At 37.7% G+C, this 26,974-nt stretch overlaps 2 protein-coding genes across 11 annotated transcripts in view; one reads left to right on the top strand and one right to left on the bottom strand.

The window, feature by feature from the left end:
* The window catches only part of MRE11 (MRE11 double strand break repair nuclease), a 78,583-nt gene extending 59,222 nt beyond the window's left edge, over window positions 1–19,361 (bottom strand). The window contains exons 1-7 of one of the 9 annotated variants that reach the window (XM_040489636.1): window positions 19,279–19,297; window positions 18,836–18,892; window positions 18,349–18,472; window positions 16,592–16,724; window positions 11,139–11,299; window positions 3,741–3,828; window positions 2,817–2,958 (exon numbers count right to left, since the gene is read on the bottom strand). In XM_040489636.1, coding sequence (XP_040345570.1) covers window positions 2,817–2,958; window positions 3,741–3,828; window positions 11,139–11,299; window positions 16,592–16,724; window positions 18,349–18,368 — 544 coding nt within the window. In that variant the 5' untranslated portion in view covers window positions 18,369–18,472; window positions 18,836–18,892; window positions 19,279–19,297. The other 8 variants (XM_040489634.1, XM_040489638.1, XM_040489637.1 and 5 more) reach the window with 8 other exon arrangements.
* Window positions 19,362–19,382: 21 nt separating this feature from the next.
* On the top strand, window positions 19,383–25,396 carry ANKRD49 (ankyrin repeat domain 49). 2 transcript variants are annotated; one of them, XM_040489645.1, is made up of 3 exons: window positions 19,383–19,494; window positions 22,341–22,695; window positions 23,884–25,396. In XM_040489645.1, the coding sequence occupies exons 2-3, from the start codon at window positions 22,438–22,440 to the stop codon at window positions 24,343–24,345; spliced, it is 720 nt and encodes a 239-aa protein (XP_040345579.1). In that variant the 5' UTR covers window positions 19,383–19,494; window positions 22,341–22,437; the 3' UTR covers window positions 24,346–25,396. The 2 variants fall into 2 exon arrangements, with proteins under 2 accessions (XP_040345579.1, XP_040345580.1); XM_040489646.1 differs by lacking the exon at window positions 19,383–19,494 and adding an exon at window positions 19,605–20,127.
* The last annotated feature ends 1,578 nt before the right edge of the window (window positions 25,397–26,974 follow it).

Below are 26,974 nucleotides of genomic sequence, written 5' to 3' on the forward strand. Positions count from 1 at the left end.
GGCGAGTATCAGTGAGGGGACGAGTTGCTGCTTTATGCAGTCATTAGAGAAGGCCTTGGAAGAAAATCCAACAATGCAGAAATGTAAGAACTAGAAGTCTAGCTTCTTAAAGAGAATTTCTAGAGTGTGACCAATGGAACAGATGGTGCAATGTAGAACATATAAACTGGAAACAAAAAAGTCAAGGCATACAAAGCCCAAGGCATCAGAAGGTTGACTGATCTACTTAGGTGTTGAAGCTCTGAGAACACAGACACAATTTGAAGGTAAGTAGGTGAAAAATTTGAGGGAAAGGACAGGGCAGTCTAGCCACCTGGCAATTAGCTTCAAGGGGGCAGGGTGTCTGCAGATAGGAAAAATGGCAAGCAGGGAGAAGGGAGAACAGTGATCCCTCACACTCCACCCTAAGGCCTGTAAGAAGCCTGTGAGAAGTGAGTGGGAAGCAGAGCCTTAGGGACTAGTTTCCTATTAAGTCGGAGTGGAGTTAACATGCAGAGAAGAAACTGATGATAGGAGGGAATTTGCTAACTATAGAGTTCTAGTGTGTAGAGAGAAGAAGTGGGGTGTGTGTGTGTGTGTGTGTGTATGTTGTGTGTAGTCCAGTTAAGAAGAGAACAGGATGGGGGCGCCTGGGTGGCGCAGTCGGTTGAGCGTCCGACTTCAGCCAGGTCACGATCTCGCGGTCCGGGAGTTCGAGCCCCGCGTCGGGCTCTGGGCTGATGGCTCGGAGCCTGGAGCCTGTTTCCGATTCTGTGTCTCCCTCTCTCTCTGCCCCTCCCCCGTTCATTCCCTGTCTCTCTCCGTCCCAAAAATAAATAAACGTTGAAAAAAAAAAATTAAAAAAAAAAAAAAAAAAAAAAGAAGAGAACAGGATGGAATGAGACTCTGGGAGAAAATGGAGACTGAGGGATATTCCAGGGGGTGCCTGAGGCATAACAGGATCTTAGTCTGAAAGTAGGGGGATCAATGATTTTCTGCAGATATGACCCCTAACACTACAGTGATTAAAATACCTGTTAGTAGCTTTTTAAAAAGTATATTTCACTTCCTGCTCTATCACCTGGGAAATCAGACATAACACTTTGATCTCATTTTCCATCTCTCTACAGATAACCATGATGCTTTTCTACTTTTTAGAAATTATGAAAACTGGATAAAGACTGTAAGCGCCCTGGAGAAAGTATTTAAATAAACCATCCATCATAATTATACTTTTAAAAACATATTCGAAGAGAATTAAGTAGGGGCGCCTGGGTGGCACAGTCGGTTAAGCGTCCAACTTCAGCCAGGTCACGATCTCGCGGTCCGTGAGTTCGAGCCCCGCGTCAGGCTCTGGGCTGATGGCTCAGAGCCTGGAGCCTGTTTCCAATTCTGTGTCTCCCTCTCTCTCTGCCCCTCCCCCATTCATGCTCTGTCTCTCTCTGTCCCAAAAATAAATAAAACGTTGAAAAAAAATTTAACAAAAAAAAAAAAAAAAAAGAAGAAGAGAATTAATAAGGTCTTCTAAGGCTTCTATTATACTAAAATCACTCAAAAAATAATAAAAACTATGCAAAGGTTACAGTGTGAAATTTCTCATTTCTCTCAGGGTACTACTTTAAGGTTGATTTAACATAGAATATAATTTTTATAACTCTATACATAATAAAACTACTAAAGCTATTGCATTCATAAAACAAAATATCAACCTGAACTTAATCCAAGGAAGACTCAACAAATAGACTTTGAATGCAGTCTAAAAATATTCTTTGATCTTTTGTTCATATGGCTACAAGCCTAGCAAAAAGGCTTTTTTTTTTTTTACCTACTGGACATTAAATAAATTGAGGACAGTCAAGTTGATAAAGCAAATTTTCTGAGCATTATAGATGACAGATCTGAACTAGCACTGTCTAACAAAAACATAATGTGAGCCACTAAAGCAGGCCAAATACAGAATTTAAAATTTTCTAGTAACCACATTAAAACAAGTAAAAAGAGACAGGTAAAATTAATTTTAATGTATTTTATTTATACATTAGTACACTAATTTATACATTAGTATATTAATATACTAGTATTAGTATATAATTAGTATATATTAATATACTAGTATATTAATAAGGTACTTTACTTTTTTTTTCTAAGTCCCTGAAATCTGATGTGATTTTTGTATTTATAGTATACCTCAACGCAGACCAGCCCCATTTCAAGTGCTCCATATCTACCTGAGGCTGGTACTTACTGTACTAGACAGCGAAGCTTCAGACATTTCAAAGACTTCCAAGATACCAAAATGCAGTTTTTCTTTTTCTTAATGTTTATTTATTTTTGAGAGACAGAGAATGAGCATGAGGGGAGAGAGGCAGAGAGAAGGAGACCAAGGATCAAAGCAGGCTCTGCACTCACAGCTTTGGTGGGGCTCGAATTCATGAACTGTGAGATCATGACCTGAGCCAAAATCAAGAGTCGGCCACTTAAACAAATGAGCTACCCAGGCACCCCTAAAATGCAGTTTTTCTAATTACTCTATAATTCTAACATTCAGGATTCTATATCTGAGTCTAAAAGAAAGAAAAAATAAACAATAGATAGTAAAAGAAAACATTTTTTTAAATCAAAACCTCCAATGAAAGAAGTATCAAGGGCTAATGGTGTTACTAAACACTAAAAAATTCTACTAAAACCTTCTATCATTTTTTTATGGTCACACATAAGGAATAATTAGATTTGCCTCACTCTTTCCCAAACAGCAAGAAAATTCATTCCAGAATGTGATTTCCCAGTTGCTTAAACAATTATGTATTGTCATAAACAGTAAAATAAAATCATCTTACCTAAGCCATATAAAGCAATTTTGGAGCTTCCTTTTTGGAGCAAAACTGGACTAATGTCTATCTTCTCCACAGACACTGAACGTCCAAAGTGATTTACAAATCCAGCACAGCTTAGTATGTCCAGGGCACACAGGGCATCTGCCTACGTAGAATGTTTTCAAAGAATATTAATGTATATATCTAAAAATAAGTAATCTCCATCATATTACCTATTAAAAGTATATTCCATATACCACTTACTAAAACATAGATCAGGACAGTGTCTTCTCAAAATAAAATTACAATAGTGAAAGTATTTGCTATGTTTCTTCAATTACAAATGACCTACTGCACCTGGAACCACATGCTAAATGCCACGTTAACATTTCATCAAAACTTAGGATGTCCCAGCCACCAAAAAATAAAAACCAGCCATGAAATGAGTGCTTTGTAATATTAAGCTGACCTCTTAAGCCATGGGGGGAAGAAAACTAGGTAAGTAGTGATTTATGGTGTTCATGATCAGATAAAACAAAAAGATATTTCAAGTGTAGGACCTTTATAAGGTCCTTCCATATCAAACAGGTAATAAGACGATCTAATTTAGATTTAGAACTGTCCATGAAAAATCGTCTTCTACAGGTGAAATTTTGAAATGAGACACACAAAAGCACCAGGTAAACTGTAAAGCTTCATACAAATGTTAGGTATTTATCCTTACTTCGAGTTATTGTCAACCTCAGCACTAATGAAATAAAAGCACACCTCACACACCAACTATTATTACAGATTTTTAAAAATTATCTAAAAAGCAATATAAAAGACTATGTGAATGATACAAAGTCAACTTGACTGTCTGAGCCAACTGACGAAAAATTTCTGGAAAGGACAAGAATGCCTTCCACAAACTAAAGTGACAACAAACTGTAAGAACCCAGTAAGTACCCCTGTGGGATCATCATGATTGCCATGAATACTGAACACTGGAATCGAAATGTTGAGATTGTCATCTTGGTAGTTCACCCATGGAAACCTTAAAAAAACAACAACAAAAACACAAAGTTAATGTTTCCATAAAAGACAAAAGCTATTTTCCACAATACCCTCCTTTAAAAAATTAATACAATTTATGGGCAAACTGGATAAGTTGGCAGAAGACCACTAGTTTGGAGCTTTAAAGAAATACAATGACAGGCAACAATTCATTCCAAGTTTGAAGTGCTTCAAAGTACTATACTTTAAAGAAAACACTGTAGTATATGCTGCTTGTGAATTGTACGAAAGAGAAGGATATCTGACTAATGGCAAGTAAAGAGGCTTTCAAATTTTTAAAGGCCTTTGTATAAGAAGAGAGAGGGGGAGGAAACACATCCATTTTGGAATCCAAGATTCAAAATTCCAGCTCTATCACTTACTACTTGTGCAATTTAAGTCTCCCACCCACGGGGCTCCTGGATGGCTCGGCTGGTTGAATGTCTGACTCTTGGTTTTGGCTCAGGTCATGATCTCTCTGTTTGTGATTTTGAGCCCGCATCAGGCTCTGCTCTGACAGTGTGGAGCCCATTTGTGATTTTCTCTCTCTCTCTCTCTGCCCCTCCCCTGCTCTCAAAAAACAAAAACCAAAAACAAAAAAAGTGTCCCACCCACTCCTGCCCCTGGAGTCAGCCAGCTCCTCCTCTCAGAGGCAGATGCCATTAGAAACTTCATAGTGTATCTCTGCAAAAATATCTTATACCTTCATAGCAAATAAATGGCATCTTCTCCCTTCTTATACAAATAGTAGTGTAATACAGATTTCTGCACCCTGCTTTTTCATTTAATGTTTTAGAAATCATTCTACATCAGTACATAAAGAGCTTCCTTGTGCATTCTCTGGTGGGACAGTACACCATCGAATGGGCTATCAGAATGTGTTTAAGTAGTTACCTACCAATGGACATTAGACCATTTCCAGTGTTTTTGCTTTACAAATAATGCTACAGTGAGTACTCTTGTACCAAGTTGCCCTTGTGCAAATATAAGAAAATATCCAGAAGGGTATTTAGTTAAAGGACAAGAATATATATGGGGCGCCTGGGTGGCTCAGTCGGTTGAGCGTCCGACTTCAGCTCAGGTCACGATCTCACGGTTCATGAGTTTGAGCCCCGCGTCAGGCTCTGGGCTGATGGCTCAGAGCCTGGAGCCTGCTTCCGATTCTGTGTCTCCCTCTCTCTCTGCCCCTCCCCCATTCATGCTCTGTCTCTCTCTGTCTCAAAAATAAATAAACATTAAAAAAAATTTTTTAAAAAAAGAACAAGAATGAATTTGTAAATTTGGAAATACTTCCAATTTCTGTCTATAGAAGTTGGACAAATTTACACACAATACAACAGCAGTGCATGAGAGACAACTTTTCCCTTTATTCCATCAACATAAGCTATCAAGCTTTTAAAAAAAATTTTTTTTTTCAACGTTTATTTAACTTATGGACTCCATTTTGTATTTTTCATATTCTTTTAATATGTCCAAGTGTCACTTTTTCTGTGAACTATGTATTTTTCACATATGTTTTTATTAACTCTTGGATTTTTTAATGGGCTCAAAAGAACTATTTATCTATTGGGGAAATTAGACCTTAATTTGCAATCCATTGCAAATATTCTCCCTACCTTAACTCTCACTGACTTTTGACTCTGTTCTAGGCGGTATTTGCCCTGCAGAAATTTACTTTTACAAAGACTAACATCAATTTTACTTTTATGGCTTCTCAGCTTGTATCATACACAGAAAAGCCTTTCCCATATCTACATTTTTAAAAAATGTCTAATAGTTTCTTCTAGTACACTTATTGAATAATCCATACTTTCCCTAGAGATATGACACCACCTTCTCCAAATATTAAATTCCTACATGTACGGAGTCTATTTCTGGATCTCTTTACTCTTTCACTTACCTGCTTACCAATTCATAAGTCATATTACATTTTTAGTTATTGAGGCATTATATTTTTTCTAACTTTATTATGAAATAATTGACATAGAGCATTGTAGAACTTTAAGCTATACAATGTATTATTTGAACACATATATTGCAAAATAACTGCTACAACTTGGCTAACACTTGCATCACACCCATTTTTTTTGTGTGTGACAAGATTATTTGAAATGTACTCACAGAAACTTTCAAGTATAAAATAAAATATTACCAACTATAAGCACTATGCTGTAAATCAGATCCTTAGAACTTACGCATCTTGTAACTACAACTTAATACTCTGATCAACATCTACACTTCCCTCAAGTCCTGGACCTGGATAACTACCATTTTACACTGTTCCCAAGTTCAGTTTTGTTAGATTCTACATGCTAAGTGATGTTACACAGTATTTTTCTTTGTCTGACTTATTTAATAGCGTAATGCCCTCAAGCTCCATCCATGCTGCAAATGGCAAGATGTTCTTTTTCATGGTTGAATAGTATTTCATATTCATATTACACACCACATCATCTTAATCCATCTTTACCCATTCATCCACAGAGAGGCACTTAGGTTGTTTCTGTATCTTGGCTGTTGTGAATAACGCTACAACGAACCCGGGAATGCAGATTACCTCTCTGAGAGCCTGTTCTTCATTTCGTTTCGATGCATATCCAGAAGGATTGCTTAATCGTATGGTAGTTCTATTCTTTTTTAACTTTTTGAGGCTCCTCTATACTGCTTTCTATAGTGGCTAAGTCAGTTTACATTCCCACCAGCAGCGTATACAAGGGTTCCCTTTTCTCCACATCCTCCTCAACATTTGTTCTTATTTTTTTGTTCTTATTTTTTGATGATAGCCATGTGTGAGGTGATATCTCATTGTGGTTTTAATTTGCATTTCCCTGATGACTAGTGACTTTGAGCACCTTTTCATATACCTGTTGGGTCATTTCTATGTCTTCAGAAAAATGTCTTTGGTTTCTTTGCTTATTTTTAATTGGATTGGATTTTTGGTCTTCTTTTGTTTTTGTTTTTGCGATTGAGTTATAGAAGTTCTTTACATATTTTAGATGTTAACATCTCATCAGATTTATGACTTAGAAATATTTTCTCCCATCCCGCAGGTTCCCTTTTTATTCTGTTGATGGTTGCCTTCACTATGCAGCAGCTTTTTAATTTGACATAGTTCCACTTGTTTATTTTTCCTTTTGTTTTCAAATCCAAAAAAAAAAAAAAAATCACTGCCAAGAATGATGTCAAGGAGCTTACTCCCCATGCTTTCTTCTAGAAGTTATACAATTTCAGGTCTCACATTCAAGTCTTTAATCCATTTTGAGTTGATTTTTGTGTATGGTATAAAGGGGACAGCTTCATTCTTTTGTATGTGGCTGTCCAGTTTTCCCAGTACCATTTATTGAAGAGACTCTTCTTTCCCCCATTGTATATTCTTGGCTCCTTTGTCATAAATTAATTGACCAAACATGCATGGGTTTATTTCTGTACTCTCTATTCTGTTCTACTAACCTAGATGTCTTATTTTTATGCCCAAACCACATTGTTTTGATTACTATAGTTTTGTAACATAGTTTGAAATCAGCAAGGGTGATGCTTCCACCTTTGTCTTTCTTCTTAAGACTGCTTTGGATATTTTGGGTCTTGTGGTTCCATACAAATTTTAGGATTGTTTTTTCTATTTCTATGAAAAAAAAACGTTAGAATTTTGGTAGGAGTTACACTGAATCTATAGATCACTTTGGGTAATAGGGACAGCTTAACAATATTCATTCTTCTTATCCACCAGCACAGAATATCTCTCCATTTTTTGTGTCTTGAGTTTCCTTCACCAATGTCTTATAGTTCAGTGTATAGCTCTTCTGCCTCCTTGATTAAATTTATTCCTAAGTATTTTACTCTTTTTCTTTTCCTATTCTTCTTTTCTTAGTTTCTCTTTCTGATAGCTTATTGTTAGTATATAGAAATGCAATTGATTTCTGTCTACCGATTTTGTACCCTGGGCCTTTACTGAATTCATTTATTAGTTCTAATAGTTTTTTGGGGGAGTCTTTCACATTTTCTACATATAACATTATCATCTGCAATTAGAGACAACTTCACTTCCTTCTTTCTGATTTGGATATCTTTTATTTCTTTTTCTTGCCCAGCTGCTCAAGCTAAGACTTCTAATATGATGTTGAATAGGAATGGTGAGAGTGGGAATCTTTGCCTTATTCCGAATCTTACAAGAAAAGTTTTCAGCTTTTCACCACTGGGTATGATGTTAGCTGTGGGTTGGGTCATATACGGCTTTTATTACATTGAGGTATGTTCCCTCTATGCCCACTTTGTTGGGGGAGTTTTTAATCATAAAAGGATGCTAAATTTTGTCAAATGCTTTTTCTGCATCTATTCAGATGATAATATAATTTTCATCCCTCATTTTGTTAATGTGGCTTAATATACTTTAATATGTAATAGGGCTAGTCATTATTTAGCGGTTTTCTCTTTCAGACTCTTCCTACCTTTTCTTTTGTCTATTTTTCTATGTGAACTGGTACACTAGAAGGGGAAATTATTCAGAATGCAGCACAAAGAGATAAAGTAATGCGCAATATAACAAAAACAGTAAGAGATATAAATAATATTCAGAAAGAGAAAGAATAGGCAACAATGTTTGAAAATGTAATGGTTAAGAACTTCCTAAAATTACTGAAAAAAATAATTCTTAGATTGAAATGCATGAGGATACCCAAGCAGAACAATTAGAACTAAATCCACAACTAAATATGTCCTAGTAAGACTGTGAAATGCTAACGACAATGAGAAAATTTAATAGTTACCTGAGAATTTTCTTTCTGCCAGTTGCTATTCTAAGCAATTTTCTTATTAACTCCACTACTCCTCACAACAACTCTGTAAGATCATCACTATATAAAAGTAAGGTAAAGTAGAGCCAAGACATGAATTCACATGGTCTGGTACCAGAATCCATGCTTTTAATCACTATATTACACTGTTTTTCCAGCAACTACAGTGATAGCAGACTTCTCAACAGCAACCAAAAAATAAGAGTTTACTACTCACTGACACTCAATGAAAAAACTACTGAAAACAGCACTTTAGAAAGAAGAAAATGGAATCCATAGGGAAAAAATGAAATGCAAGAAGCAACAACAGTGAGCAAAGAAACAGGTAAACAGGTCTGCAAAGGTGAGGGGAGCAGTTTAAAAATAAGATGAGAGAAAGAAGAAAACGCTAACGTTCTGGATCTGAATAGGAGACAGGTAAAGATACTGAACAGATTTCTTAAAAACAACGACATATGTTGTTAAAAACCATAGGTACTTTTAAAATCCAATTCTACACTCTGCCAAACTATCAACCCAGAGCAAAGTTAAATACAGCCATTTTCTCACATACAAAAATCTCTAAAAATTTACCTCCCAACATGAACTCGTTTGAAAAAATTATAGATAGTTAGGGGTGCCTGGGTGGCTCAGTCGGTTGAGCGTCCAACTTCGGCTCAGGTCATGATTTCAGACTCATAAGTTCAAGCCCCGTGTCGGGTTCCGTGCTGATAACTCAGAGCCTGGAGCCTTCTTCGGATTCTGTTTCCCTCTCTCCCTGCCCCTCCCCCACTTGCTTGCTTGCTTGCTCGCGCGCGCGCACACACACACTCTCTCTCTCTCAAAATAAACAAACATGATAAAAAGAGAAAGAAAAAATACAGATAGTTAAATAGATGAAAAACAAACCCAGATAGGTCCATTTTAATAGATTAGTATACATGCATCTGTTTCTTAGCTCTGGGCACTGAGAGACCCTAGAAGCAGTGACAAGGTGACAGCAGTGTGCAAGCCTAGCATCTAGGTTTGGGCTTTCAAATACCTTTTCCAAAGGAACCAGGACTCCTTGAAGAAATGGATGAGTCTAAAGCTAGGGAAGGGAAAATAATTCATCTGGAGCATCTTCTAATGCCAAAAAATAGGAAATAGAGGGGGAAATGAGGGTAAGTCAAAAGGAGAGAGGAGCCAATCTGAAAAAGTACCCAATGGCTAACCTTCGTACAAATCATCTGAGCAACAAAACAGATTACAATTGCATTAAATTACAACACAAAGGGAAAAAATGAGTTCATACTGATATAGACAATTGAAGAAGTTCCTTCTGATAGCGGAGTCAATAAATTAACAAGTGGGGGACAAGGGACAAATCTTCCTTACAGAAGAATTTGAATTAATAAATGCAGAAAAATGTGGGAAATGGAAAATCAGCATTAGAACACCACGGTTAAAATTGCTATATAGGCAAGAGCCACTGACGAATGTTAAAATTAGTGGACAAACTTTAAGGCGACACAGAATAAATAGGTACACAGCCTCAAATATCTCCCCCAAAATACTTACTAATGACTACAGTAGTTTTAATATGCCCATCTCCTTTGATACTCTTTCCTCTCTACAGGAAGTGACACTTAAATCCCTCTGAGTGTGGGCTAGACTTAGCAACTCACTTCTAATGAAGAGTGGATGAAAAGGGAAAAATCCTAACTTGACAGCAGAGAAACCTGGCAGGCACCACCTTAACCAAGAGATTAAGGTTATCCTCACCAGTAATTAGCCAACTTGATAGCATGTACTCCAGATATGCTATGAGAGAGCACTTCACCTCTGTGGAATAGTCTTTCCTGAAAACCCTTAATCCTGGTCTGATCACAAGAAAAACCCAAATTGAGGGACAATCTACAAAATGACTGACCAGTATACTTCAGAAGTACCATGGAAATGAAAGGTAAGAAAAGACGGAAAAGCTGGCACAGTGTGAGGAAACTGAGAGAACACTTCAACCACATGTAGTACGGTATCCTGTGCAATGCTTAAGAAAAACCACGAGACTATCTTTACAACATGGGGTTCTAGGTGACTATCATCAGTCAGTCCCCAAAGTATGAATATTAAGGAAAAAGAATGATACTACATCGAAATTAAGTACTGTATTTGTCAACAAAAGTCTCCATTAAAAAAAGTCAAAAGACAATTCACGGATTGGATAGAAAAAAATTCATGCTTAACAAAGGCTTAGCCTCTAGAATATATGAATAACTTCTGCAAATTGAATAGGAAAAGACAAAAATCCCAATTTTTAAAATGGGCAAAGGGTATGCACAGAGCAGGATACCAAAATGTACAATAGAAATTTAAGAAAATTCTCAGTCCCACTATTAATTAGGGACATACAAATTAACACAATGACATACAGAAAATTCAAAGAATTACACTTACTATGAAAATAGCTCATAGTGAAGGTCAAATAGCTAATTGTTAATGTGTTTGTCTTTCACAGAAAATATTACACAAAACATTCACTTAAGCATTTAAATATACTTACTTACTAAAACCAAAGTTGACTGACTGATCACTGAGAATTTCAAACTGTACAGGACGATCACCCATGCAATATTTTCTCAGTAACTCGAGGCAGGTATGTAATGTTTTTCTTGAGGGCTTATTTTCATGAAAAAGATCACCACCTAACAAAATAAAATCCACCTAATCAACAGAAAATAGTGTGAAAATTAGTATGTTTTATAGGGGAAAATGTTAAAACTATAGATTAAAGAAGTAGAAAAAAATCTCATAAAAGATACTGATGTGTATGGAGATTCAAAATTTTATATTTTATTTATTTAAAGAGCTTGCAGTCTGTTGATTACTTTGACTCCAACTTAGGTTCCTAGGCCACCTTCAAAAAAACCATCTTTGGGGTGCCTGGGTAGCTCAGTTGGTCATCCAACTCTTGATCTTGGCTCAGGTCATGATCTCACAGTTTCTGAGACTGAACTCCACGTGGAGCTCTGCACTGACAGCATGGAACCTGCTTGGGATTCTCACTCTCCCTCTCTCTCTGCCCCCCCCCCCCCCATGCACATGGGCTCTATCAAAGTAAACAAACATTAAAAAAAAAAAAAAAAGCCATCTTCAAATTATTACACCAAACCTCTGACTCATGCTACCCAGAGTAATCACTATCTTTTGTTATTCAAATTAAACATAAATTTAGAACTTTAATGGAACCTACGGACAAGATAGCCACTTCAATTTAGATTACTCATTCAATTCATTCAACAATTATTTAGGGCTCACACAGGCACTGCCACCTAAGGAAACTGGAATCTACAGAACAGATGATGTCCAGGACTGACAATGTACAATTCCCTGTACTGGGCCCTGAGGATACAATGACGAATAAAATACAATTCCTTTCCTAAATATGTTCAGAATCTAGTGGAAGAGACAAACTGCTATGCATCTGAACGTAAGTCAGACTCAGACATGCACTAGAAGGAGTATGTAAACAAACCAGGAGCAGCAATGACACTACAGTTAATTCTAACTGAAGGGAAGAAGTCATCTGAGGACAATGCGTGCAGAAGGAAATGTGCCAAGGGGCCCCTAGGTGGTTCAGTCAGTTAAGTGTCCGACTTCAGCTCAGGTCATGATCTCATGGTCTGCGGGTTCGAGCCCCACAATGGGCTCTGTGCTGACAGCTCGGAGCCTAGAGCCCGCTTCAGATTCTGTGTCTCTCTGCCCTTCCCCTGCTTATGCTTCTGTCTCTCTCTCTCTCAAAAGTAAAAGAAACATTTAAAAATTTTTTTTAAAAAGTGCCAACATGGTACCATTTAGATTACCCTATTAAGAATAAATGAGACTTTAAGGAAGAGCATTCTAGAAACAAGAGAATAAAGAAATTATACAGAAAAAAGCCCAACGTGCGTGCTTTCAAGAAGTATATAATCTACCTAAAGAAACTTGATTAAGTTCTTAATTATACAAAAGAACCCAGATCACTTAGGCTACAGTAGTGAGGGGGAGAATACACCACTCCCGAAAGTGTCACTTTGGCACATGGACTGGAGCTAAAGGCAATTAAGACTTAGTAGACTCAGGAATAGCTTTTTTTAAACTTCCCCTAACTACCTCAAAGAACTGACTGGGGGCCTATACCAGGAAGAGAGCTATTATCAGAGAGAACTTTTAATATCAGAAAGACTTCTCTCTCTCTCTCTCTCTCTTTTTTAATTTTAGAGAGAGAGCGAGCCTGGGCGGTGGGGAGGGGCCGAGGGACAGAGAGAGAATCTTAAGCAGGCTCCATGCTCAGTGCAGAGCCTGACGCGCGGGGCTGGACGTCACTGTGAGATCATGACCTGGGCCAAAATCCAGAGCCAGATGCTTAACAGACTGGGCCACCCAGGCACCCACACACAAGACTTCTCTACGTGGCATGACCAACATTTGCTCTTCCCATCTTCCCATGAATCATCTCCCTCCCTTGAAACCCCAGACCTCTACCTCCTTTCTCTTTAGCTCAGGATGGTATATAAGGCTCGATTACCTGACTGCTGGGGAGTCTCATATTTTTATGAGACTCCTATACATACAAAATTTGGTTTTCTCCTGTTAATGTGTCTTAGGTCAATTTAATTATTAGCCCGGCCAAAGAATCTAAAAGGAAAGAAGGGAAAAGTTTTCCATCTTAGAGTAGTCAGAGGAGCTTCAATAAAAATGTGGGACTTAAGCTAGGTCTTCAAAAATGAACACGATTTGAATAAAGGAAGAAAATCATCACAATCAACAGCACAGAGAAAAACAAAAGGAACACAGAAAACATTTCAGGCAGGAGGTGGAGTGGTTGTTTAAATGGTACAGTTTCACTTCTGCAAGAGGAAGAGTTCTGGAGATTGGTTACACAGCAACGTCAATGTGCCTAATGCTGTTAAAGTCTACACTTAAAGACACTGAAGATGGTAAATTTTGTTAGGTGTATTTTACCACAAATAAAAAAAAATTTTTTAATATTTTTAAAAGCTGGTGACTCCAGGCAACACTGAAAAAGGACACACCTTGTTTCTATGGTCTTCCTGCCACAAAGTGAATCCAGTCATGAGGCAATATCAGACGAATCCAAATGAGGAACATTCTACAAAGTTAACTAGCCTGTACTTTTCAAAAATGTCTGGGTCATGAAAGACACAGGCTGACTGAGGAAATGTACCAGATTACAAGAAACTAAGGAGACATGACAACTAAATGCAAAATGTAACCCTGGGTAGGACCTGGACTCTGCCACCCTGCCCCCAGATTGCTGTAACAGACATTACTGAGACAATCAGCAACATCTTGAAGTTATCTAAGTATCGAATCGGTATTAATTTCCTGGTTTTAATAAGTGCACTGTGGTTACATACGCAATGACTCTCAAATGGTTCAGAAAAAGTGTGTGCGCGCGCGTGTGTGTGTGTGTGTGTGTGTGTGTGTGTAAAGAGACAGAATAAAGCAAATGGGGTAAGATGTAGGAAATTATGAGTGAAAGGTAAGGAATTCTTTGTATTATGCTTGCAATATTTCTGAGACTGATACTGTTAGAAGTTAAAAAAAAAGGGGGGCGGGGCTCCAAGGAATTAAGGAGTAGAAACAAGGCAAATTTGATGGCACAGACACACAAAGTAGGGTACTTAAAGTTAGGAAAAATTTAGATTTCAATAGTAAATACTTTGTTAAATACAAACTAAGGGGAAAAGTAAATAAAATACTAGCGTGTGACTGCGGGGGGGGAGTGTTAAACTTAAGGGATGCAGGAAGGGAACTGAGAAAATAGAAGGGAAGCAAAAGACAAAGTAGAAGAAAGAAGCTTATGTCCAGGAAAAGAAATATTTTAGTACTAAAAGAAAAAACACAAGCTTTTCTGGCAGGAAACAGACATTCTTTGGTTATAAGTTTCCCTGACCTCAGGGAAAGAGGAAGTCATCTTAAAAGGAGATATTACTGGGGCACCTGGGTGGCTCAGTCAGTTAAGCATCAGACTTCGGCTCAGGTCATGATCTTGCGGTCCGTGAGTTCGAGCCCCGCATCGGGCTCTGTGCTGACAGCTCAGAGCCCGGAGCCTGTTTCAGGTTCTGTGTCTCCCTCTCTCTCTGACCCTCCCCTGCTCATGATCTCTCTCTCTCTCTGTCTCAGAAATAAATAAACGTTAAAAAAATTAAAAAAAAAAAAAGGAGCTATTACTAGACATTCTTTCATTCATTAACAAATTTATTATTTTTTTTTTAATTTTATGTTTATTTTTGAGAGAGAGACGGGGAGAGCGTGAGTGGGGGAGGGAAAGAGACAGAGGGAGACACAGAATCCGAAGCAGGCTCCGGGGTCTGAGCTGTCAGCAGAGCCTGACGTGGGGCTTGAACTCACAAACCGTGAGATCATGACCTGAGCCGAAGTCGGATGCTTAACCAACTGAGCTGCCCCTCATTAACAAATTTATTAAAAGCTACCTACTGCTTGCTGGATCCTTTCTAGATATTAGGATACAGCATGAATAAGCAGAAAAGATTTTTCCCTCTCATGGAGTTTACCTTCTAGTGGAGGAAGGTCAATAGTCAACAAGTAAACAATTCAATATATTATTTCAGATGGTGTGATGAAAAAAATAAACAGAATAATTGAGAAGAGTGTTTGGAGATATCCGGGAAGTTCATTTTGGCTGCTATGCTGAACAGATGTAGGGAAAAAGAATGCAAACAGAAAGACCCATGGGGAGCTACTGCAGCAAAATAGGATACAAGTTTGGGGCTAAATATATAGGCACAAAACAACAGTTTCCATATACATTCAGGAGGAAGAACCAAAAGACTTGCAGATAAACTGAACACTGAGGAAAAGTCAAGGTTAGAGATACTAATTTGTAAATCATAAGCATTCATGTTTACTCCCCAGCTCTCTTCCGAAATGTCCAGCAGGACATCTCAACTGTCTACTGGAATACTGACCTGAATGTCTTATTGGAATCTCCCAACTCAAATGATCTAAATCAGAATTCATTATCTTCCCACATAAAGAAGTACCTCATCCTTATTTAGAGCCTATTTCTATTACTGGTACCACCATTTGCACAAACTTAACATACTCCAGTCACTGTCCCTTCCCTTTCCCACAACCCCACCCCCGAAGTATTCAAATCCAATCTTTGAAATACCTCTGGCATTCACTTCCTTTTTTCCATCCCATGCCACTACTTTAAAAAAGCCTCAAACCGGTCTTCAATTCATGCTATACCGTTGCCCAAAGATTTTCCGATGAATTGGGCACAAACTCCTCAATCTGGCATTTGAAGCCCTCTTTTGATGCAGCTCAAATCATGTCTTAGTCTTTGAGCATATTTTCTAATGGCCTACAAATGAGCCAAACTGGCTTGTTGTACCCTTAACGTACCTCTCATATTGTCTCACCTCTGTGCCCTTCTTCCTGCTTCCTGTGAAATGTACATCCTCTATGCTCTTCACCCATCAAAAACCTACCCATCCTTCAAAGCCCAAGTTAAATGCCATCTCGTTCATTAAACTGATCTTGCTATCCTCTATGTGATCTTTTCTATGTCTAAACTCCCAGGAAAGGCTGCTGATAATTTTCTTACGGTTCTTACCACATTAAGACCTTGCATCTGAGCATTATGGACATTTGTCTAAATCTTACATCCTGTTATGCTTTATGTTCTTAGAAAGCAGAAACTATGTCATCTTTCCATTTCAAATAGAAACTGCCACAGGATCCAGCACTCTGTAAACACCCCATAAATATTTGTAAACTTTTACAAACCTCTGACAAAAGTAGCTCCTACCTGAATTAAGGTGACAAGGCACTCAAAATCTGCTTTAGGCTTTTCGTATATTGACATTTAAGCAGGCAACGTAGGCACATGAGCCTGTAAAACCAACCTCCAACTTTAAGAAAGCAATGAGCCTATTGACTAAAAGAACATAGCAGAAACTGAAAAATGTAAACCCAACTCACTTCATTTTCCTGGGCAAGTCTTAAAATCTCATCAAATGTTACAAATGTGTCATTTCCTCTGACTGCATCTTTCTCCATAAATCCCAGATGAATATCTGTTGCAACTAAGATTTTAAATGTATTTTCATCGTCACTGTATTAAAAAAGAAACATTTCAATAAGAGTATGCTCAAACCAATTAAAACCTAAATTCGTGAAATAAGAACAGTTATATAGTAAAATCGCTTTTCTAGCCTCAAAATAGGTCTGAAAATGGAAAGCATCCAATAGATCTTTAACATTACATAGTTTGCCTACCACTAATTCAAAACAGAACAAATGAATTTTAAAAAGGTTCTGTGACTCCTTCAAAAAAGTATAACCTTGTTACAACCAGTTTTATATACTTTTTACCTTGGACCTGGGAGCGTGGTTGTTTTCGAATTCTATTCCAGAGCAAAAAAACCAAGAGGATTTGACCCCATATCTAAACCCGCTGTTTATCTATTTTGTACTCATCCAGGAAAATCATACTTGACCGGTTCATTTAAAAAGCCCTTCTTTTATCCTCATAAGCTAATAAGCTTACACTGCAGTCCCAGAAGACACTTGCTTGACTCTACTCTCTATACAAAGTTAGTGTTTCATTAACAAATTTGGCCAAGTAACAAAACAGAATTATTTACAAGTCCATTTCAATTTGGTGGTATTCAAAGGTACTTTCATGTGAAGCAGCAACGTAGTAGTTATTACGGCTTTCCTAAATTTAATGTAAGTTTTAACTCTTTTTAAAAAAGTACTTAGGGATTTATGATCTCATCTCAACTTTCACATGTAAAAGGTAGGTATTTACTGTCTCTGAAAAATGAGAACACAAAACAGAGAAATTAAATGATTTATTGCACAACTAAGTGGAAGAAACAGGATTTAACCACTCAGGCTATTTTCATTAAACCACAAGGAACTTAAAAAAACTTTCACATTTATCTCCAAAATTGAAATCTTTATATATGAGATTTTTCCAGAAAACGTTTCTCTCCAGAAACTTCAAAGATGATATATACGCACAGTTTTAATTGCCACACACACAGGCTGATCAGAATATTTTCAAGATCACATTACCCTAGCAATTTATGTTACAAAATACATAGCGTTTTATGAAGTATTTTCAAATGAATTCTCTCATTTAAACATTTAAATTAATCTGAGAAAGGCAATTTTGTTCCAATTATATATATAAGATAAGGAAATTGAGGCAAGGTTCAGAGAACTGCTAATTTGCCCAAGGTCATACAGTATTAACCAAGGAACTGAAATTAGACACCAAATCTAATGCTTTTCCCACATAACTTCTGATTCTTTTATTGATTTTCATTTTACTCAGATTCATTTCCAATTGATTCAATGCTAGAGCAATTTACTGTTTAAATAGGCTTGCACTGACTAGTTAAGACTTCCTCACAAAAGCTCAAACATATTTATAGCTTCACTATTTTAAGACAAAACCTAAGAATATAAACTTATATACTAAAGTAATACACCAAATTACTGCAAGGCTTTAACCTACAGGTGAATATTATCTTTAAGTTAGTAAACATACAATAGTAATTTTTTTTTTTTAACCTTCTAAATGTTTTTTGATCGCTAACATTTCTGTTCATAGGCAAGCTCTTTATTTACTGCCAATTTATTAAATAAGTTTTCTTTTACGGCGATCATAGTTGATGGGCTTTAGAAATCCAAAGCAACAAAAAAGATTCCAGAAGACAAGTGCTTACAGGGCATCTGCAGGACTCATTTCTACCGTCAGTCTAGGTCCTCTGGAACCAGTTTTTTCTCCAAGTACTCCTGGGTCGTGTGCTCAAATAAGTCAGAGAACTCACTCGATTTCAAATCCCAATACTAAAAGCAAAATTACATTATTATAAAACGCACATTCTTTTAAAAACAGACTACCAATTTTTGGAATCTCATTTTCATCTAAGGACCTACTACATTTTTACTTAAGAACCAACAACAGAAAATGGCACATCCCCAGTGCCATTCTAATTGCACCATTATGATTAAACTATGGGAAACTAATGTCCATCAAATGAATGGGCAAAAAGGGTCGCATGCAGCAGTTTTGGTTTTTAGCACACAAACAATTCTGGGTGTGCAGAAATGTTTAAACTACATGTGCAGCCTACCCTGGAGCATGGAGGTGACCCCATACTTTCTGCTGTTTAAAGAAAAGGTCTAATTTATGAAAAGAGAAGGGCCCACCTTTAAAACGACTGTAAATAAAAAGAAACACGTGCTCCGCAGAAAAACGCCCGGCGCCTGCAAAGCAAGTGGAAATGGCCAAAATATTCGGGCAAGAGTGTATGCCACCGTGAAACCACCCCTCCCACGTCCGGCCTCCTGGTTCGGTCGAGATCCCAAGCCTCAACACACACACACCACCGGACTCTGAAACCAGAACCAGAACCTTCCAGGACTTAGCCGACCCGTCCCATTCTTTTCCAGAGTCAATCCACTCAGGGCTTCCTCCCCGGATCCCACAGAAATAGGCAGTACGTTTCCCAAATTATCCCACACCCTCACTCTCCCAAAGCCTCAACGGGCCCCCAGCGTGTCTTTTACCCGGGAAGAAGGAGCGAGCTTCCCGAAGAGAAAGGCAACAGCAACTCACGAGCGTCGGTCTCAGAACCCGCGGGGCCACTTACCTGAATTAGGCGGGAGAGAAAAAGCAGCTCTTTCTCTCGCGATACCTCACTGATGACGTAGCGCTCAGGTCTTCTCCGGCTCTCATTGGCTACCAAATGCCGTGAGGAGCCGGGAAAGTAGCGGCGAGGCCCCGCCCTCATGCGAGAGCCAATCCAGAGAAGCTGAGGGACGACCCCGGAAGCGAGGTTCGCGGCGGCGATTTTCCCTTCTTTAAGGTGGGTAGCTCTTGCTTGTCCCGGCCCGCGCTCCTTGGTCCCCTCGCGCCACCTAAAAACTAGTGGGCCCTTAGGGGCGGGTCACCTGTCGACCCCTGCTGAGCCCTGCTGAACGGGCTGCGTCGTGGGTCCTGGATAGGGCTGGAGCGGCTTCTCCACTCTTGGCTGTTTGGAAGGCCGCAGGCGCGACTCCGGGCCTGTGAAATGACCAATCGGTGCCAGAGGGCTTCTCCCTCACTCCCACTCCCCAGAGTTAGAGCATTCGGGCCCTTGTATTTATTCCCCGCATCCTTTATTTTCGCCTCTGGACCCTGGGTTCAGCACATCTGTACTACTTTGTGCTCGTAGCAGTAAAATATAGTGTGTGTGTGTGTGTGTGTGTGTGTGTGTGTGTATATAAAGTGAAACTTTTGAATTAGAAAATCCGACCTTTCAGTGCCATTAAAGGGTCCTTAGTCTAGGGCAGGTTGTTTTAATCTACCCGAAACTCAGCGCCTTCACCTGTAAAATGGGGTTTATGATACCATCTGTCACTTGAGTTTTTTGTAAGGAGTTGACATGGTTTAGATCTCTGTCGAAATGTGTTCTTTTAAGAAACATGGGGTATGTTTCTTCCTGGTGGAATGTCGTCAAGTAAGAATCTTAATCGATTTTTTGACTCTAGGTTTGACTCTTAATCTACCTAAAATTTAAAAAATACATTTTACACGTAACTTATTCTGTCTGAAGCAGTAAATTCAGAATTTACTTTAAAAAGGGGAGAGGGAGTTTTTATAGAAAGGAAAGGGGAGGATAAAATATGTGCTTTATTGTTTCTATATTTTCTACAATTAAATGAACTTTATATTATTTCTCGGTATCTATTAAGTGTTTAATGAATTGATGTATGGTCATTTTTGTGTTGCAAGGTTCAAAGAACAGTTTGAGAGGAAAGAAAAAGATGAGAACTCCGATGGGAGTTCCTAAATACAAAGTTCATAAATACAGAACAAACTGGTGGTTACCAGAGGGGAGAGGGGAAGGGAGATAGACAAAATAGGTGAAAGGTTTGGGAGGTACAAACTACCAGTTATAGAAAAAATAAGTCAGAAATGAAAAGTACAGCATAGAGAATATAGTCAAGGAATATAGTGAGGAGTATAATCAATAAGTGAATATAGTCAGTAATAAAGGATACTGTGGTGAGCATTGAATAATGTATAGAGTTGTCGAATCACTGTGTCGTACACCTGAAGCTAATATAGCATTGTGTATCAACAATAGGTCAATAATAAAAAGTGAAAATTCCAAGAGAAGTTGCAAAACACAAAGCAGTTCTGATGGGGCCTCCCAATAGACTGAAAAGCTGGGCAGGACTTGGAAATCCTTTAGTACAGTCATTACATTTTACAATGAAGTAACAGGACAAGAGAAGTTATTAGTTATGAGTAATAGATTGAAACTTGAATTTAGTACTCTTGGCTCTAGTAATAAAATCTAATGCCACATAAGGATTGAATACTATTTAACTGGTGAAATTAGAAAGAAATTAGTATCTTAAGGGTATGACTAACTCAGGAACTTCTCTCAATCCCTTCTGCATTCCACACAAAATCAAGTGATAGGGCTTTAATTAAATTTAATTCTACAAATATTTCTTAATGCCCTCTGTATAAGTAGGGCATAGAGATAAGTTAAATACAGACCCTATCCTTAAGCTTATTAACTTCTGAGGGACTAAAACAAGAACAGATTAGTGCTGAAACAAGGCAATATGTAGCACAGAAAAAGCTACCAGAGAGAGATCTCATTTCGAGGTTCAGGAAAGACTTAATGAAAGAGATAACATCTGAGAAGAGCCTTGATAGGCTGATTTCAGCAAATATAATTGGGAGGCAGAGACATGGTATTTTAAAGATATTTATTAGTTAGTCACATTTTTAAAAATTGGCTAAGATTTAATAAGCTGTGTAACTCTTTAAGCTGATACTGGTTTATAAGTTAATATGGCAGGCTAGCTGAATAAATGTTACTTCCTTCAAGAAGCCTTCTCTAATCCTGTAGGACTGGGTTAATTATAACCCTCTTGTATACTCATTGTATTTGGACAAGGTCCTGTTATAGCACAGATCGTGCTGTTCTTAACTGGTCATTCCCACTAGACAATAAGCTTCATGAGGTTAAGACATGGGTCTTGTTCATTGTTGAATCCCAATATCCAGAGACTGGCACATACCAGGCATTGTATTCATATTTGTTGAATGGAGTGAGTGACAGCCAAAATTCAGTTCAAAACAAGAAGCCAACTGAGAACTATAGTTGTCTATCAATGAATGGGACTCCTTTTTAAAGCAGTGAATTTTCCCAAGCCTGAAATTACCAAAGTAGAAACAGGATAATTATTATAGACGTTACAATAAAGATACCTGCATTGACGAGAGATTTGAACAGATGCCCTTGAGGCTATTCCATCTTTAAGAATGCCTAAGTCTTTGAAGTAGTTTATTAGAAATTAAAAGTTTTTGTTTGTGCTTTGCATCATTTGTCTAGTCTATAAAAATCATGAACGTGCCTTTCTTTTAAATTATAATTTAGAAGCTTTAAGCATTTATCACTCAGTATAGTACAATAGTATCTAAACCAATAGATTCGGAAAAATATAACCATGGACTTAAAAAATAAGAAGTTTTAGACCATTGAAGATACAGATAACTGAAATCTCATTTCCAGCATTTAGAGAATGTAAAGTACCAATAAATCCAAAAAGTTCAGACAGGGTTTATTGTATGTGTTTGCAAAACTTATCTATGCTATTGATAAACACTCAGTTACTGTTTTTCTAATAATTTTTATGTTTGTGTTTCCAGATCTTGATGGATAAAATAAAGCAGACATAATTCATCACTAGAAAGATTAATTATACGCTGGCATTTGAAATGCTTTGTATTTAGAATAACAGTAAAAATGGAAAAAGGGAAAGTAAATGATGATGGGAAACCAGATACAGAAAATTCCTTGGACTTTTCTGAACACTTTAACCAACTTGAATTGTTGGAAACGCATGGACACCTTATTCCCACTGGTACCCAAAGTCTCTGGGTAGGGAATTCTGACGAAGATGAGGAGCAAGATGAAAAAACTGAAGAGTGGTATCAATTGCAAGAAAAAAAAATGGAAAAAGATCCAAGCAAATTGCTTCTTTGGGCTGCTGAAAGAAATCGGGTAAAAAAACCAAAAAACCAAAACAAAAAACAGTTAAAGAGGAAATCATAATATAGTAGGAAAAGTATTGGATTTGGAGCCAGAAGACCTATCCCTGAACCTCTATTTGGTTTGTAACTTTGGCAAATCCCACCATTTCTGAACCTCTATTTTCTTACCTGTAAAAGTGGCCATCATAATACCTGTATCTTTTATATAGGATTTTGAGGAGCATATGAGGAAATGTACATGAAAGTACATAGTAAGCCAGAAAGCATCCTATTCAGTATTATTTGGAAGTTTAAGGGGTAATTATAAAGATGGCAAGAAGTCACCTATATTTTTAAATCATTTCTATTAAGTCATTAAGATCATCCTAGAGACAACTACGGTTTAGAAAAGGGAGGATGGGAATTAACATGTTTTGAATACTAAATATACCATGTGCTTTTACTACATTATTTGATTTAATCCTCCTATATCCCTGCAAGATAATAATATTCCCTTTTACAGTTTAAGAAATGAGTTTCAGGAATACTCATTTGCCCAGTATTATCCAATCTATTCTTCCCACTCATCCACTTCTACCACATTTCACTAAGTTCCTCCATGTCTGTTAGTAAACTAACCAAAAAGGTCTTGTATTTTTGGATAACTTTTTAACCCAAGAGCACACTGCATCCCACCAGAGATCCAAAGACCAAGCTGAAAATCGCTTCCTGAAAATACATTTCTAAGGTTGTTTTAGTTTGAGCTCTTTAATCTCTAGATTTCTTGTAGCATTGTCTTCTGATAAAGAAGTTTATTTTTTAAAGTTTACGCACTGTGTATATTGGTGTGGTAATCCTGTCGAAGAATCAATCAATTATTATGTTTTCTTAACTAATGAAATATAAAGGATTAAACCCAATAGCCTGTATTATTCATCTAGGACTAAAGCTTTTACACAATGAGCCTTAATTGGACCAGGAGTAAATGTATGTTTTGATATTCAGAGAATCACATTCTTAGACGCAAGAGCCTGGCTAACACTAACTGTTCATTCTTAAAAATCTGTTGTCCCCAAAAGAAATGTTAAATCATTTTTATTTTAAAGTCATCTGCTGACAAGGAAGTTTATGTTGAACTTCATCAAATCTAACACCACGAGATAGCTTAATTTTCTCCATTGACTGTTCTGGGTTTTTTAAGATGTCTTTTCCTCCTCAGCTTACTACGGTGCGGAGACTACTTTCTGAAAAGTCCACTCACGTGAACACTAGAGATGAAGATGAGTATACCCCTCTTCATCGAGCAGCCTACAGTGGACACTTAGATGTTGTGCGTGAGCTGATCGCACAAGGGGCAGATGTCCACGCGGTGACTGTGGATGGCTGGACACCCCTGCACAGTGCTTGTAAGTGGAATAATACCAGAGTAGCTTCTTTCTTACTCCAGCATGACGCAGATATTAACGCCCAAACAAAAGGCCTCTTGACCCCCTTACATCTTGCTGCCGGGAACAGAGACAGCAAAGATACCCTAGAACTCCTCCTGATGAACCGCTACATCAAACCAGGTCTGAAAAACAACTTGGAAGAGACCGCATTTGATATCGCCCGGAGGACAAGCGTCTATCACTACCTCTTTGAAATTGTGGAAGGCTGCACAAATTCTTCACCTCAGTCATAACGGTTCTAATAATTTTCCAAGTACCAGTGCCTCCTTTGTGTGAGATATGAAATATCCCCATGATACAGAATTGACATCAAAAAGTTTCACTGCAGACATTCAGTGGTACACATTCGAACACCCTTCCGAGTGAAAATGCCTACCGTTGATGTCAAAATGTGTTTGAAAGTTGTTTGGATGTATCTTTACTGATTTATGTGGAGTTTGTAATTTTTATCAGAAATAATTTTAACTTCTACTTAAAAACTTGTAACGGGTTGTACAGAAAACTAATGGTATTTTTGGTGCTGATCCAAGAGAAGTGTATTTTTAAATACCCCCCCCCCCGATCTTTGTTGAGTATTTAGTATATTGACATGTATTTTTATAAGGTGAGCTAACTCAGAATTTAAAAATCTTAAATATACTGGTGCAGGTCAGCTGTCTTCTCGACATCACCATAGCCATTTGCTTTCATTTTAAATCATAAGAACTGACTTAGCAGTGACTTGAATCGTCAGAAGTTTAAAAAAAAAAACAACAAACAAAGCAGGAGAAAAGCTTAGATCTTCGTCTTTTAGAGCATAGACCATTTTCAGGAAAATAGTTAGCTAAGTGTTTAGTCCATGAATGTTATATATACTGCCTCCGCTACCACAGCTCACACAATCCTGTGGACAGTCCTACCTCACCCTGGTCAACCTACACGATCCTTATTCCATTGGTGAGTCAGCATGACCTTTCAGACATGCACACAACTCTACCTTGGTCCAAGAGATCATAATATATCTGCTCTCCAACTGGTTTTACCTGCCTAATCCTGCTGTTTGGGGCACTGCTCAGATGGTCTCTCCAGTTCACAGGAAGTATTGATTTTCCAAGGCCCTCCTTTTATACAAGCCCTACAAAGGCAAAGAGACAAGGGACAAAGAATTCTAAGAGTAAAGGGATGATGATTATATTGGGGCTAGAACCACAAAGTGGCTAAGGGTTTAAAAAGCCACAGCATGGATAGCGACAAAAGATAAATATAAATATTCAGAAAAAAAATAAAAATTTTGAGCAACAAAAATGGCACCATTTCTTTTTCTTTTTTTTTAACCAGTGTATCTCTTGGCTTGGATCCATAAAATATTTATTCACCCAGCATACATTTATTTAATAACTATTCTCTCAGTCTTTCCAGCTGGAGCTTCTCGTTGGCTACCTAGCCCCTCTGTGACTGTTCCCAAAGGGTTTTCTCTTCACTTAACACCAGAACTGGCACGCTACGGGAAGGAAACTAAACCAATGGGGCCACAGTTATATATTCACTGAGGTTTCACAGTGCTCACAGTGAAATTTGTTGGCTTTGCTTTTATAAATCTTAAATATGCTTCTCTAGGGAGCTTTCTGACCCACAACCTGCCACAGTGAGGGGATTTAGAGTCTTTACACTATGGATGTAAAAGCATTCAGTTATTTCTATTCGTTGGCATCTATTATAACAAAAATCAAAACACCTCCATTTCTTGAAAAACCCCCGTTTTCAAAGGTTCCTTTCAGATGTGAGAGGTCTCCAACAAAAGGAAAAAACACAAGGAATAAGAAAAGAAAAGAAAAAAAAACAGATTTGAGCAAAGACTGAAAGGAAATGAGATTCTGAGAGAAAATGTGTTATCAGAGTGTATCCAAGGGCTAAGAAGTTTAGAGTGACTTTTTTTCATTCTGTGTACAGCTTCTTGATGCCTGTCAAATGAGTCAATCTTTAAATTCAAACCTAGTTTTCCCCCCGTTTCAGGATGGGTCTTATTCATGTTGAGCAAACGGAATAAAAACACAAAAACACCCATATTTGGTTCATAATCAATTATCCAATCAGCACTCGGGTACATCTAATACTCGCCATTATTAATTTAATGACATGGTGCCGTCTGCCAGTGGGTCTCAGAGTAGCAGGATTTGTAGGATAGAAAATCTGCTTAATTAAATAAATAGAAAATCTGTGTGCAAACGACTACCTAACTTGCTTTTTTTCCCCCATTCTTTTTCTACCATATGTTCAGCCTCTCATTTCTACTAGACGTACAGTTGTTTAAAAATGAGGAAGACATCATTGGAGAGTTAATGTGAGTTGATAAGGAGCACTGTCTCCTGAGCAGTCACTGGAGTTCTGTTTTTAGACACAGCTGCCTTAAACGGCGGCAGTTCTTAGGAATCAACAAAACATAAAGAAACCAAGAAAATGAGCCTGTCCTCCTTTAAAAAAGCAGGTGCCTATAAGGTTTTCTCAAATCTCAATTTAGTAACTCATGAAGATAAACGTATCCTGATTGAAGGGACCAACTCTAAGACCAAGATATTGTATTGAGACCTGATACAAAAATCAGATCCTTCAGAGCACATACACAAATAAAAGCACTAGGGTTCAGATTTGCTTTTATGTGCTTTGGCATATTTTTAATTTGAAAATAGGCAAAGCTTATCAAACAAATCAAAAGGGAGAAAAGGTATTAGGGTCTTCATCCATTCTTTTGATTTTATTCTGCACCCTTGGACAATGAGGGGGCTTGGGGGTCCATCTAGAAAGGTAACTATATGTCAGTGTTCCTCACACTATTGACATTGGGCCCAAATAATTCTTTGCTGGGGGGAGGGCATCCTGTGAATT

This window comes from Herpailurus yagouaroundi, unplaced genomic scaffold, assembly GCF_014898765.1.
Source record: "Herpailurus yagouaroundi ecotype Mexico unplaced genomic scaffold, PumYag 180, whole genome shotgun sequence".
Lineage (NCBI taxonomy): Eukaryota > Metazoa > Chordata > Mammalia > Carnivora > Felidae > Herpailurus > Herpailurus yagouaroundi.